This window comes from Histoplasma capsulatum, genomic scaffold, assembly GCF_000149585.1.
Source record: "Histoplasma capsulatum NAm1 scaffold_7 genomic scaffold, whole genome shotgun sequence".
NCBI lineage: Eukaryota > Fungi > Ascomycota > Eurotiomycetes > Onygenales > Ajellomycetaceae > Histoplasma > Histoplasma mississippiense.
In genome coordinates, this window is record NW_001813976.1 from 1,122,057 (window position 1) to 1,133,772 (window position 11,716).

The window sequence follows — 11,716 nt, forward strand, 5'->3', positions numbered from 1 at the left end:
TAGCCAATAACCAATAGAATTGACCCCGTGTTATCTGAGAAGGCGAATGCCCGAGAGGGTTGAAAAGAAAAAGGCACTCAACCCAAAAGCAGCTAGTGGGAAGGATGTTGAGGTACCGCGATGGTACGGGAAAGTTGGATGCAGCTATGCGGACAGTTAGCGATAACGAAATTGGTCAGTCCTTCCTCGACTAATAGCAATACCCGTTTTGATCGCCCCAGAAAATCCACAGCTGCTTCCTACTCCTGTGAGAAGCATGAAGAAACACAGTGTCGGCACTCCGAATGACCCTTTGCCGGAAACATATGCTACCGAAAAGTAAGTCAATTATGAACCTTGTGTAGTTTCCGAAATTATGGCGATAAAAGGAATACCTCGGTGCATTGGAAAATAGCCCGCCCCAAGAGCCACTATCCCCAGCAACATGCCGGGTCTTGGTCCCTTAGAATCGACGAGAAGGCCTACCGGAATTCCGCTGGCATACATTCCCAAGTTTCCGGCAGCTCCCTGGAATACGTCAGCAAGGTGAATTTCGTTATTGAGTCAGGTAATACATACAATCAAATTGCTGTCGGTAGATGACAACTTCAACCTCGCGGCAAACTGAGGAGCCCATGCCGAATACACGTACTGCACACATGTCAGACATTCCACCATCATTCAATTTAATGAAATAGTTACTATATAGAATACATACATTGGTTCCACATGCTAAGGCAACACACGTTGCGCCTACTATTGACATCAACCGCTGCATTTGAATGGAGGAAGCCGGCATCGCTGATATCAGGGGCGCAACTGCGCCACTAACGAAAGGTTTTCTGATAATGTATGATCAGACATCAAATCCCCACGGAAGTGTATAATACTGGGCCGACAGGAGTGCAGCCCGATACTGGACGTTAGAGAATTGGGTATGTTGACAGAATTTATTAATATGGAACAAAGAGGACTAGTGTAGCAAAGGCGAAGAAGCGTGGCAACCCTAGGTAAAATGAGGGAAGTATAATAACAACAGCACATGCAAACTGTTAGCCTTTAGAGCGTTTCTGAGATTTTGGCCACATTAAAGGATAAAAGGAGCCTGAACATCACACTCTATGCTGGGGAATTTGAGAACAAAAATGATCCGTCTAGCATTTCCTGCAGGTACAAATGCAGGGCAGATCCTCCGTTGAGATTACGTAACCCGGCGTATTGTGCCAGATGACGTTGAAAATTACTGTATTTGGATTAGGGGCGTCAAGCTTTAAGCCCCCCCATTTCTTACATCATCCAGCACTTTCTCAACCTTCCAAGGCCTCCACTCCAGCTCATCCACCACTCCACCACACTGATCCCAACACAACGCAGATGCGCTCCTGATATCGTCTCTTCATTATTATATAATTGCCTCACTTAATATGGGCGCGCTTCTGTCGCTGCCTTTGATGGCAGTGCCCGGCGTCGGCACCGTGAGTCTGACTCGTTCCCTCCATCCACGTCCTGATCACTAACACTTTTGCCGCCACTAGTTGATAACATTCTGCGCCTCTTGTTGCGGTGCGGCTACATGCTCAGCGATATGTAGTGCCTGTGGGAAATTCCAGAGCAGGTATATTTCTTTCCCTTCTTCTCCTTCACGGTTTAAACCTGCTAACCACTGAATAGCATGGCCACGAGGATCGCCTACGCCGTCATACTCCTGTTTAATTCAATATTGTCCTGGATAATGTTGACACGATGGGCGCTAAGCAAACTAGAACATCTCACATTTGACTTTTTGCCGATCAGTTGCGAGGGAGAAAAGTGCTATGGTTGGGTTGCGGTTCATCGGATCAACTTCGCTCTCGGGCTATTTCATGTCATTTTGGCACTTCTCCTGCTCGGGGTCCGTTCTTCTAAGGATGGTAGGGCGGGCCTTCAGAATGGTTTCTGGGGCCCGAAAATCATCGCGTGGCTGCTTTTGGTGGTGATGTCATTTTTCATCCCCGAAGGGTTCTTTTTTGTTTGGGGGAGCTACATATCCTTCATCGGTGCCATTTTGTTCCTACTACTAGGTCTTATCCTGTTAGTCGATTTGGCCCATACCTGGGCTGAAATCTGCCTGCAGAAGATCGAAGAACTCGATTCTCAAATGTGGCGTGTCTTATTGATCGGTTCGACACTGGGCATGTATCTTGCGTCCATCGCCATGACTGTGATCATGTACATCTTCTTCGCCCATTCTGGATGTACCATGAACCAAGCTGCCATCACTGTGAGTTCGAGAGTTTATTTTTATTTTTATTTTTATCTTTTATCTAACGATTGAACATGGTATACTAATATGGATTCCCAGACCAACCTTATCATCTTCCTAATCATTTCGGTGGTCTCGGTTCAGCCTGCAGTTCAGGCATCCAACCCTCGAGCAGGATTAGCACAAGCTGCAATGGTCACAGTCTATTGCACGTACTTGATGCTGTCTGCGGTGTCAATGGAACCTGACGACCGTCAGTGCAATCCCCTGGTTCGCGCGCGCGGCACCCGAACAGCCTCGATCGTCATTGGTGCTATAGTTACAATGTTGACCATTGCGTATACCACTACCCGCGCTGCTACCCAGGGTATCGCTCTTGGCTCTAACGGAGCTCGTAACAACTACTCACGCCTTGGCCAAGATGAGATGGAGCACGGGCTTGTAACCCAGCAGCCTGGGTTGAGCCGCAGAGAAATGCGTGCTGAGGCTCTCCGCGCCGCTGTTGAGAGTGGGAGCTTACCAGCAAGTGCTTTGGACGAAAGTGATGATGAGTCAGACGATGAGCGATCATATAAAGATGACGAGCGCCATTCCACTCAGTATAACTATTCCCTGTTCCACGTCATCTTTTTCCTAGCCACTACTTGGGTGGCGACCTTGCTCACCCAAAATCTGGACCCCGAGGCAAAGGACAATTTGGCTCCAGTTGGAAGGACATATTGGGCTTCTTGGGTGAAAATTATTAGTGCCCTAGTGTGCTATGCAATTTACCTGTGGACGCTGATTGCTCCCATTTTACTCCCTGATCGATTCGACACCGCCTAAGCAGCGTGATATACCGTTGATGACACGATCTTTCGTTATTCTTGTTGGCGTTCCTCGCATTGGGGTTTGTTATTTTCAAATTTGGAATAGTATCGCTTATCCTAGCTAGTTTGCGTTCGTGAAGCCGTAGATATACCACTCTTTCTCAGCCTTGATCAAATACATTATTACATTATTTTTACTGGTAGAACTGTTCAGTATTTGCACGCTCGATATCCCATTGGGAGTTGTAAGTTTCAAGGAAGGTGCTGATGACGTCAGCATGCAATTATGTGCCTGAACACCGCGTCTACGCGAATGAACTTTGCAAACCACCAGCATGGGAATAATATGGCCACCATCAAGGCCATCGAAGCTCGTTCGGTATTTACTCACTATTCAAAGCCCTAAATCGGACTACGCGACGCTAACCATCGAGTGATAGGTCCACCAAATCCAATCTGGCCAAGTTATAGTCGACCTATGCTCTGTCGTGAAGGAACTGGTGGAGAACAGCCTAGATGCGGGAGCAACATCTCTAGGTATTACGATATAGTTGAAGTTAGCAATTATCACAAATGAACCTTACTGATTGCTTGTGGTATTGTATAGATATCCGGTTCAAGAACAACGGGTTAGACTTGATCGAGGTTCAAGATAATGGAAAGGGAATATCCCCAGACGACTACGAGACAGTTGGTATGGACGCACGGCGCACAAAGTCCAAAAATCCATTTACTATGCTGGTTTGCTAAATAATTCTTATTTTTACAGCTTTGAAGCACTACACCTCTAAGCTGTCAAAATTCGATGATTTATCCTCCCTTCAAACCTTCGGTTTCCGGGGAGAAGCCTTGTCTTCCCTCTGTGCCCTTTCCAACTTCCACATCATTACCGCCCAAGCACACGAAGTCCCTAAAGCGTCGCGATTAGAATTTGAAATTTCCGGAAAGCTTAAAAGCACACATACAGTAGCAGGCCAAAAGGGAACCACTGCATCGGTCGAAAATCTTTTCAACAGACTTCCCGTACGACGACGGGAGCTCGAGAAGAATATCAAAAGAGAATATGGCAAGGTACTGGGCCTTCTGCATGCCTATGCATGCGTCAGTACCGGGGTTCGATTTAACGTCAAAAACCAAATGCCTAAGGGGAAGAGTGTCGTGGTTTTTGCTACCAAATCGAATACCTCGACGAGCGAGAATATATCCAATATATATGGAGCTAAAATTCTCCTCGCCTTGACCCCTCTTGACCTCGAATTGGAATTTAAGCCTAGCGGAATGGGAAAACGTTTGATTGGGGCTGGTACTAATGACCCGAATAAAATATTCGTTCAAGGCCATATCTCGAGACCTATTTTTGGGGAGGGAAGGCAGACTCCCGACCGCCAGATGTTTTTCGTCAATTCGCGCCCATGTGGTCTTCCGCAAATCGCAAAGGCATTTAATGAAGTGTATAAATCCTTTAACATCTCGCAGTCTCCATTCATCTTTGCCGACTTTAAAATGGATACGAATTCTTACGATGTTAATGTTTCCCCTGATAAACGTACTATTTTGCTCCATGACGCCGGCGCTCTCATAGAGTCATTGAAGGTGTCTTTGACTGAATTATTCGAGCGTCAAGATCAAACGGTCCCACAATCTCAAGTTTCTGGAAAGCAGTCCATGTTGCAGCATTCCTCGGGCACAAATATTCCTAAATTCATCTCTAAAAAATCTGTGGAATCAAGCGCGCCTCAACATTCTAAGGAAATTGGGGAAGCTGATGGAAATAACGAGGAGGACGAGCAAAGGGCGATGAGAGCTTTCGTACAACGTTTTACTGGTAATAGTACAACCGCATACGACATCCCTGAAATCCCTGAAACCCAAGAGAACGCGGCGGTCGCGGACTCCCCCCAGTCCGCGGAAGAATATTCAATTGCGAACGAAGGTGTTCCGCAACCCGTTACTACATCCCAAGGGGTTGAGAAAAATATATCTCCCCAATACCAATCTTGTGAAAATGAAAAGAACAACTCGGCAACCACTTCCGCCCCAGTTTTAGATGAACTCTCCGAAAATCGAGCTAACTCAGCCTTTACTCTTGCATCCTCCCTTCTAAGACAGCAACCGCTTCAGTCGGTACGGAGCAGTCCGGCGAAACATACACCCAATGTGATCAAGAACGCCTTCGACCGAATGCGACCCAGCAGACCACCCCCCGAGCTCGCTACTATTACAGTAGGAAACCGAACGGTCACATCAACGATAGGCAGAGAACAAACCAAGCGAAAATTTGGAACAACAAGCCTTGGAGGTTCATCCTCTCGTCCAAAGCGCCGAATTCATGTTTCAACTAGCAAAAGTAAACTCGGGCAGGGTCTACGATCGTATGCGGCACCAGGCACTCAAATGGATGATGGACTGGAAAGCATCAGCAGCAGTGGTGAACAAGGTCCCTTAGACGCTGACTCAGAATCCGAGTCCGATGATCATGATGAAGAACTGGATGAAATCCACTCTGGACAGGAAAATGAGCATGAATGTGACGACAGTGGGAAACTAATTGGACGAGACGACATGGAAGTAGGAAAAACAACAGAACTACATGATGAACCCGAGGTATCCGATTCTGATGCAAGTTATGTGGACGAACAGGAGAAAAGGGTTAGAGAAGAAGCGAGAGTTGCAGAGCTGATACAAGCCGCGGAAGAAAAGGCGTCCATTCCCTCAGAAGATACTATACGAAGAGTCAACAAGATATCTAAACGACCGGTTGGCGGAGCGTCCACAGTCGATCTGGTAGGATCTATTAATGGGTCATTGGCCAGGATCAAGGCTCATGTTAGGTTGCTTCAGGAGGAACTACAGAACATTAACAACACTAGTTCTACCATCAGCGAGGGAGAGATAACCGAGGAGCTTGGCGAGCCAGGGTCATCAGAAACACGGCTATCTCTCTCTGTCTCGAAGGAGGACTTCGCTAGAATGCGCATCATCGGACAATTCAACCTGGGATTCATCATCGTAACACGACCACGGGGGAACCCAAATGATCCGAGGGCATTCCCAAGTCACAAAAATGACGAAGTATTTATAATCGACCAACACGCATCGGATGAAAAATACAACTTCGAGCGCCTCCAGGCCGAAACTGTTGTGCAAAATCAACGACTGGTCAAGCCAAAAATCCTAACCCTCACGGCTGTTGAAGAGGAAATCATAATCGACAATTTGCCTGCACTGGAAAAGAACGGGTTTGTTGTGGAGGTCGACAGGAGTGGTGACGAGCCCATCGGGCGCCGATGTAAACTCACCAGTCTACCACTCAGTAAGGAAATGGTATTCGACACACAGGATCTTGAGGAGCTAATAGTTCTGCTTGGTGAATCCCCGCAAACACAATCTGCATCATCACCATCGTCATCAGATTCCGTCCTTACCCCCACCACACTTGGAAGTAAATATATTCCTCGTCCAAGTAAAGTTCGCAAGATGTTCGCGATGAGAGCCTGTCGGTCTAGCATTATGATTGGGAAGACGCTTACTAACAAGCAGATGGACCGTGTCGTGAGACATATGGGGATGATTGATAAGCCGTGGAATTGCCCTCATGGACGTCCGACAATGAGACATCTTATGAGTTTGGGGGAGTGGAGTGCGTGGGATGAATGGGAGGCTGCGACACAGTTAGCATCGGAAGATGGTAATGACGTGCGTCCAAGTACTGGGATAGCTGTTTGGAAGAGGTTCCTCTCCGACTTGGACGAAGATTAAAACGCGGATTTTGTTGTGATTTATTACGGACGTCCTATTTTTATTATCGTCATTTTGGATTTCTGCTATTCTATAAAATATATTTGTTTTGGGGAATGCTGGACAGGCTTTTGGACAAATGATGTCCGATCATATTCTTAAGCATTTTTGTATTTCTTTTATAGAATACATGTACCGGGGTGCAGTATCTCAAACAACTCAACCATTTCAAGGTTTTCCAACAGAAAGGTCATTCGTACCCTCATTACAGCTGGACGAAATAAAATAAAATAAAATAAAAGCCAAAAACAGGCAAAGCCTCCGTCCTAGAAATCCTGACAATAAAAATCACAAATAACGGACGTAAATAGTGACGATACCTGTTCCCTCGTCACCAATAACTCAAAACCATCGTCTCAACTTACTCTCCGCCTTCCGGTTCATCTTCCCATTCTTCTCATCCTCCTCCTCCGCAAGCCGCAGCGTTTCCTCCGTGATAAGCAAATCCCGTTCAATGAGTTCTGCCCAATTCTGCAAGTCCCCCACTTCATTTAGGCCCTTTCTACCCATATCAGCCAGTTTCTCCAATTCCTTTGACTGCTTCGCGAGATCTTGGGTCGTTTTCTTCAATTTCTCCTCCTGCTTCTTGATGGCATTGTCGTTGTCGTGAAGTGCCTGCGCACGCATCCGCAGGTCGGCATCCAAGTTTGTTCCGACAGAAGTCAGAGAGGCAGTGAAGGCGGCCTTTGCTTCGGTTGTTTCTTGTGTATGCGCGGTGGCCATGGAGGTGGATGGAGAGGAGTCGTTCATGGCTATATTGACCAAAGCGAATTTTGAAGATGTCAGGTAGTTCTAGGAAGCAAATCCAAAGTCCTCTCGACTGAATTTTCACTCCGGCAGAGTCAAAAGCAATAGTATTTAAATCAGCCTGCCAAGTCAGGAATTCTCTACAGCCCGGAGGAGCAAGTGAACAGCATGACGAGCATCCAACGACCCCGCCATGCAAATCACGCGCTATGCAGGTGCCTGCCTGCGTCTAAACGCTACATGTCTGCAACTTGGTATGGATAGCCAGCTGGGCCAGTTCTCACACTTGGGTTGAGGAAGCGGGAACTTATGCAAGAATGAATGCGTCGTCATTCCAGGTCGGGTTGTTGGTGGGTGGAAAAGCATTTGTTGGCTTGCAGCAAATATGTACTTGCTTGTATGTTCTCATTTGGTATCTAAATATCTTAGATCTGCGCTTGACAATTCTGAAATTTGCCAATTGTTATCGCAACCACTCTTGTCTGTTCTTGAGCTCGAAGGTGGAGAAATTATCAATGTTTCTTAGGAACAAACAACCGGGTCAATTTTTTTTTAAAAAATATCTCCCAACATGTAATTCTATCATCGCAACTCATCAGTGTATCCTGGATCGCCATTGCAGAAAACATGCCATCTCTATATATCTGTATCTCAAGCCCTACAACTTCCCCTTGACCTCAACGCCCTGTTCCGGGGGATCAATTGGCGTTATCTCAGCCAGTAAAATACCTTCTGGCACATCTTCCCCATTCCCATCTTCCAGCTCCAAAGCCCATGTAACTCTCCCCGCCTTTGGGCTTCGAACTTCGAGTTCCATTTTCATTTGTTTCACAAATGCGATCACGGTGTTTTCCTGGATTTCATCCCCTTCTTCTACAAGCATCTCAGTCACTTTTCCGCTCATAGGAAGAGTGATGTGGGAAGAATTGTTTGGGTTTCCTCGTCGATGAGTTGATGATAACGAACTTGATGAAGCTGACGTCCTGGCCAAAGTTACTCGATACGGGGTAATCGTTGCTGTTTGAGTCGCAGTTGCTGGAGTTGTATACTCAATTTCTGCGCTTAGCGATGTTGGAAATTCGTTGCGGAGAAGTTTGCTCAGCAGAAGGTGATGATGAGGAGCTTGGGAACCGGGTCCCTTTGTCGAGTTCAAGGGCGCCAACTCGACGGACCAAGCATCTCCTTTGCGGAAGAGGACACTTGACGATCCAAAAGATAATGCCTGGGAGGCGGAGAAGCTGGGTAAGCTGGGTAAGCTTGATCTATTCAAGTTGGAGCTTGACAGCTGTTTTCCATGTTGAATGATATCTCCCAAATTCTTTTCCATCCATTGCGTATCGATTTGCCATTCTTGGAACTCGATGTTCCCGATAATTCCTTTGAGGACGTCGATGTTGGTCTTAACCCCTGATATTCTTGCATCATTCAGCACTCTGCATGCCTTTCGAACTACGCCGTCCCAACTGGTGGAGGTGACTATTATTTTTGCCATCATGTTATCAAAGTCTGAGCCAATGACTAGCGATGACGACCCCGATATATGAGTATCCACTCTGACGCCGTTGCCTCCAGGGACATGGAATTCGGTGATTTTGCCGATACTCAACGCGAAATCGGCGGTTGGATCTTCAGCACATAATCTCAACTGGATTGAATATGTGGCGGGAGGTTGTTCTGGATTCTTTATGTCGCCCAGCCCCATATCTCGCAGCGACACCCCTTGGGCTAGCAGAAGCTGTGTCTGGACAAGATCCACTGTTGAAATGCATTCCGTGATTGTATGCTCGACCTGAAGACGGGGGTTAATTTCTAGAAAATAGAACTTCGATAGTTTCTCGCTGGCCAAGAACTCGAAGGTTCCCAGTGACAAGTACTTGATCTATGTTCCAAGTCAGGGATTTGTATCCAATATGATATCTAGGAAGGCAACTTACTTCACTCGCCATCCGTAATGCCGACTCGATGACCCTTTTAATCAAAGTTCTGTTCTTCATCATGGCAGGCGCACACTCCACGATCTTCTGAAACCTCCGCTGCACACTACAATCTCTTTCCCAGAGATGCCTGACCTCGCCAGTACCATCCCCAACAACCTGAACCTCAATGTGATGAAACCCTCCCACTGCAGCCTTTTCCACGAACACCTTTTTGGAAGGGGACTCCCCCGTCGCCCGATCAATAGCAGACTGCAACTCATCAGGTCCCTTGACAAACCGGATTCCCCGCCCGCCTCCACCATCTACAGCTTTTACCATAACAGGATATCCCACCTCAGCTACAAATTGACGTATCAAGCCAATATCGCTTGTTGGCGTTCTCATCGCTTTCAAAATCGGCACGCGACATGCCTCCGCCAGCATCTTCGCTTGCAGCTTATCTCCTGTCCTTGCCAGTACCTCCCAGCCGGGACCGATGACTTTGACCCCAGCTTCCTCCCACATGCGCTGGGCGAATTCTGCACTTTCGCTTAAGAATCCATACCCCGGGTGGATTGCGTCTATGGAGTGTTCCCGCGCTAGCTGCACCAGCAAAGCAATATCCATATAGGATGACGGAGATGGCAAGGATACGGCATGGTGCGGTGCTCCCAAATCACAATGTGAGCGGTCATCTGCTGTGTAAAGCGCAAAGGTTTCGATGTTGGGTAATTCACGAGCCGCCTGAAGAATGCGAATTGCGATCTCTCCTCTGAAAAGTAGCAAATACAAAGTAATTGTGTTAGCTTTCTTGTTACTCATTTAGCTGTGATTTCTAGTCCCTGAAATCCGCAGGTTTTGCCTACCTATTTGCAACTAATAGTCGCTTTATGGGACGTGCTGGAGGAAGAGACATGATTCTAGAACTTCCTGGGGACTCGGCCAAAGAGATGTATAAATACAATTTTCACTATCATTCAGGAAATGAAAAATAGAAACCCTCCACTTTCCACTTTCAACCGACGGAACCAGGTTCCTTTTGTCATAAGTTTGTTTGTATGAGCGTTACTGAGAAAAGGATGCTAATCCGTGTTTAATAACAAGTAGCACAACCAACTCCACATAAACAACTCAGGAATGAACATCATGTCCTTTTCTCTTGAAAGAATTTTTGGAGCAGATCATATTTCTTCAGCCCGTCCGCCGGCGGGCTTCGATATTTCCCGGGGAACTCTCTGATGGAGCAAAGGAGGGCCGAGGTTCGGCTCAATGAACAAGCCTGGTACGATCGCCGGCCAGATTGAACAGATTGAAATACACACAGCAGCCGAGGGAATGTTTTTATTGCGTTGATTTATTATCCACAATAGTTGAGAAAATTGACACTATCCCCTCTCATTATACGCTGTTGTATACCCTACTGTTCCTGGAGGCTCACATGTCGAGCAGCTTGACTTTGCCGGGTGGCTGCATCGGCACTGGATATAGCCGGCAGATATCCCTAAGACCAAAGAATCCGGCTACTTAGTTTTTCTCCGTCATTCTCTAACCGATTAACACTCGGTATTATCAGATTCGGATTCCTATTTACTCTACACGCCTTTCCATAGCACCATTGAGAGAGCGAGGAGTTAGGGAATCAATTTTGGAAGCAGATACCTAGCCAAAATGACAGACGATCAACCCTCCAATGGCAGCTCTGGCAGGTCAGATCCCACAAACCCGACAACCCAAGCCGCATATCGGCTCAATCAGCTCTCTTCACACATCTCAGGAAACAAGCCGAACAGTAAAAAAGCCAAAAAGTCCCCATCCACGCTTCCAGCAGACTACTCTGATGTCCTCAGCCAAATCGCAACCTTACGGTCCCTAGCCGCCACCCCCGACTTACAAAATAGAGGTTATATTCGACAAAAGCAGGCTGGAAAACTATGGGTCCGCGAGCGCATCGACCAGCTCCTTGACCCGGGAACGTTTCGCGAAGTAGGATCCATCAGTGGCACAGTGAAATGGAAGCAAACCGGCCCGCTGACAGAGACACCTGTGGCATTTACTCCCACCAACAACCTGCAGGGTCTGGGTAAACTGCGGGGCCGGGCCATAGTGCTCACGGCCGACGATTTCAGCATCCGCGGAGGACATGCGGATGGCGCTATAGCTGAGAAGACCATGTATATGGAGAAGATGGCCGTTGCGATGAAATTGCCGATTATAAAATTAGTGGA

The 11,716-nt window shown here is 47.1% G+C and overlaps 5 protein-coding genes across 5 annotated transcripts in view; 3 read left to right on the forward strand and 2 right to left on the reverse strand.

The window, feature by feature from the left end:
- Positions 1-256: 256 nt before the first annotated feature.
- On the forward strand, positions 257-3,046 carry HCAG_05976 (conserved hypothetical protein; the record flags this gene model as incomplete). Its single annotated transcript, XM_001538321.1, has 7 exons — positions 257-318; positions 345-547; positions 840-914; positions 1,354-1,454; positions 1,515-1,594; positions 1,651-2,239; positions 2,321-3,046. The coding sequence occupies 7 exons, from the start codon at positions 257-259 to the stop codon at positions 3,044-3,046; spliced, it is 1,836 nt and encodes a 611-aa protein (XP_001538371.1).
- A 330-nt stretch (positions 3,047-3,376) lies between these two features.
- On the forward strand, positions 3,377-6,789 carry HCAG_05977 (conserved hypothetical protein; the record flags this gene model as incomplete). Its single annotated transcript, XM_001538322.1, has 4 exons — positions 3,377-3,409; positions 3,471-3,567; positions 3,638-3,724; positions 3,800-6,789. 4 exons carry the CDS (start codon positions 3,377-3,379, stop codon positions 6,787-6,789), a joined length of 3,207 nt encoding a protein of 1,068 aa, XP_001538372.1.
- Positions 6,790-7,116: 327 nt separating this feature from the next.
- Positions 7,117-7,578, reverse strand: HCAG_05978 (predicted protein; the record flags this gene model as incomplete). The annotated part of the gene is made up of 2 exons (XM_001538323.1): positions 7,117-7,148; positions 7,194-7,578. 2 exons carry the CDS (start codon positions 7,576-7,578, stop codon positions 7,117-7,119), a joined length of 417 nt encoding a protein of 138 aa, XP_001538373.1.
- A 655-nt stretch (positions 7,579-8,233) lies between these two features.
- On the reverse strand, positions 8,234-10,407 carry HCAG_05979 (conserved hypothetical protein; the record flags this gene model as incomplete). The annotated part of the gene is made up of 3 exons (XM_001538324.1): positions 8,234-9,454; positions 9,510-10,263; positions 10,358-10,407. 3 exons carry the CDS (start codon positions 10,405-10,407, stop codon positions 8,234-8,236), a joined length of 2,025 nt encoding a protein of 674 aa, XP_001538374.1.
- A 752-nt stretch (positions 10,408-11,159) lies between these two features.
- The window catches only part of HCAG_05980 (conserved hypothetical protein), a gene marked incomplete at both ends in the record, with an annotated part of 1,640 nt that continues 1,083 nt past the window's right edge, over positions 11,160-11,716 (forward strand). Inside the window, one exon of the mRNA XM_001538325.1 lies at positions 11,160-11,711. Coding sequence (XP_001538375.1) covers positions 11,160-11,711 — 552 coding nt within the window. The remainder of the gene's footprint in view (positions 11,712-11,716) is intronic.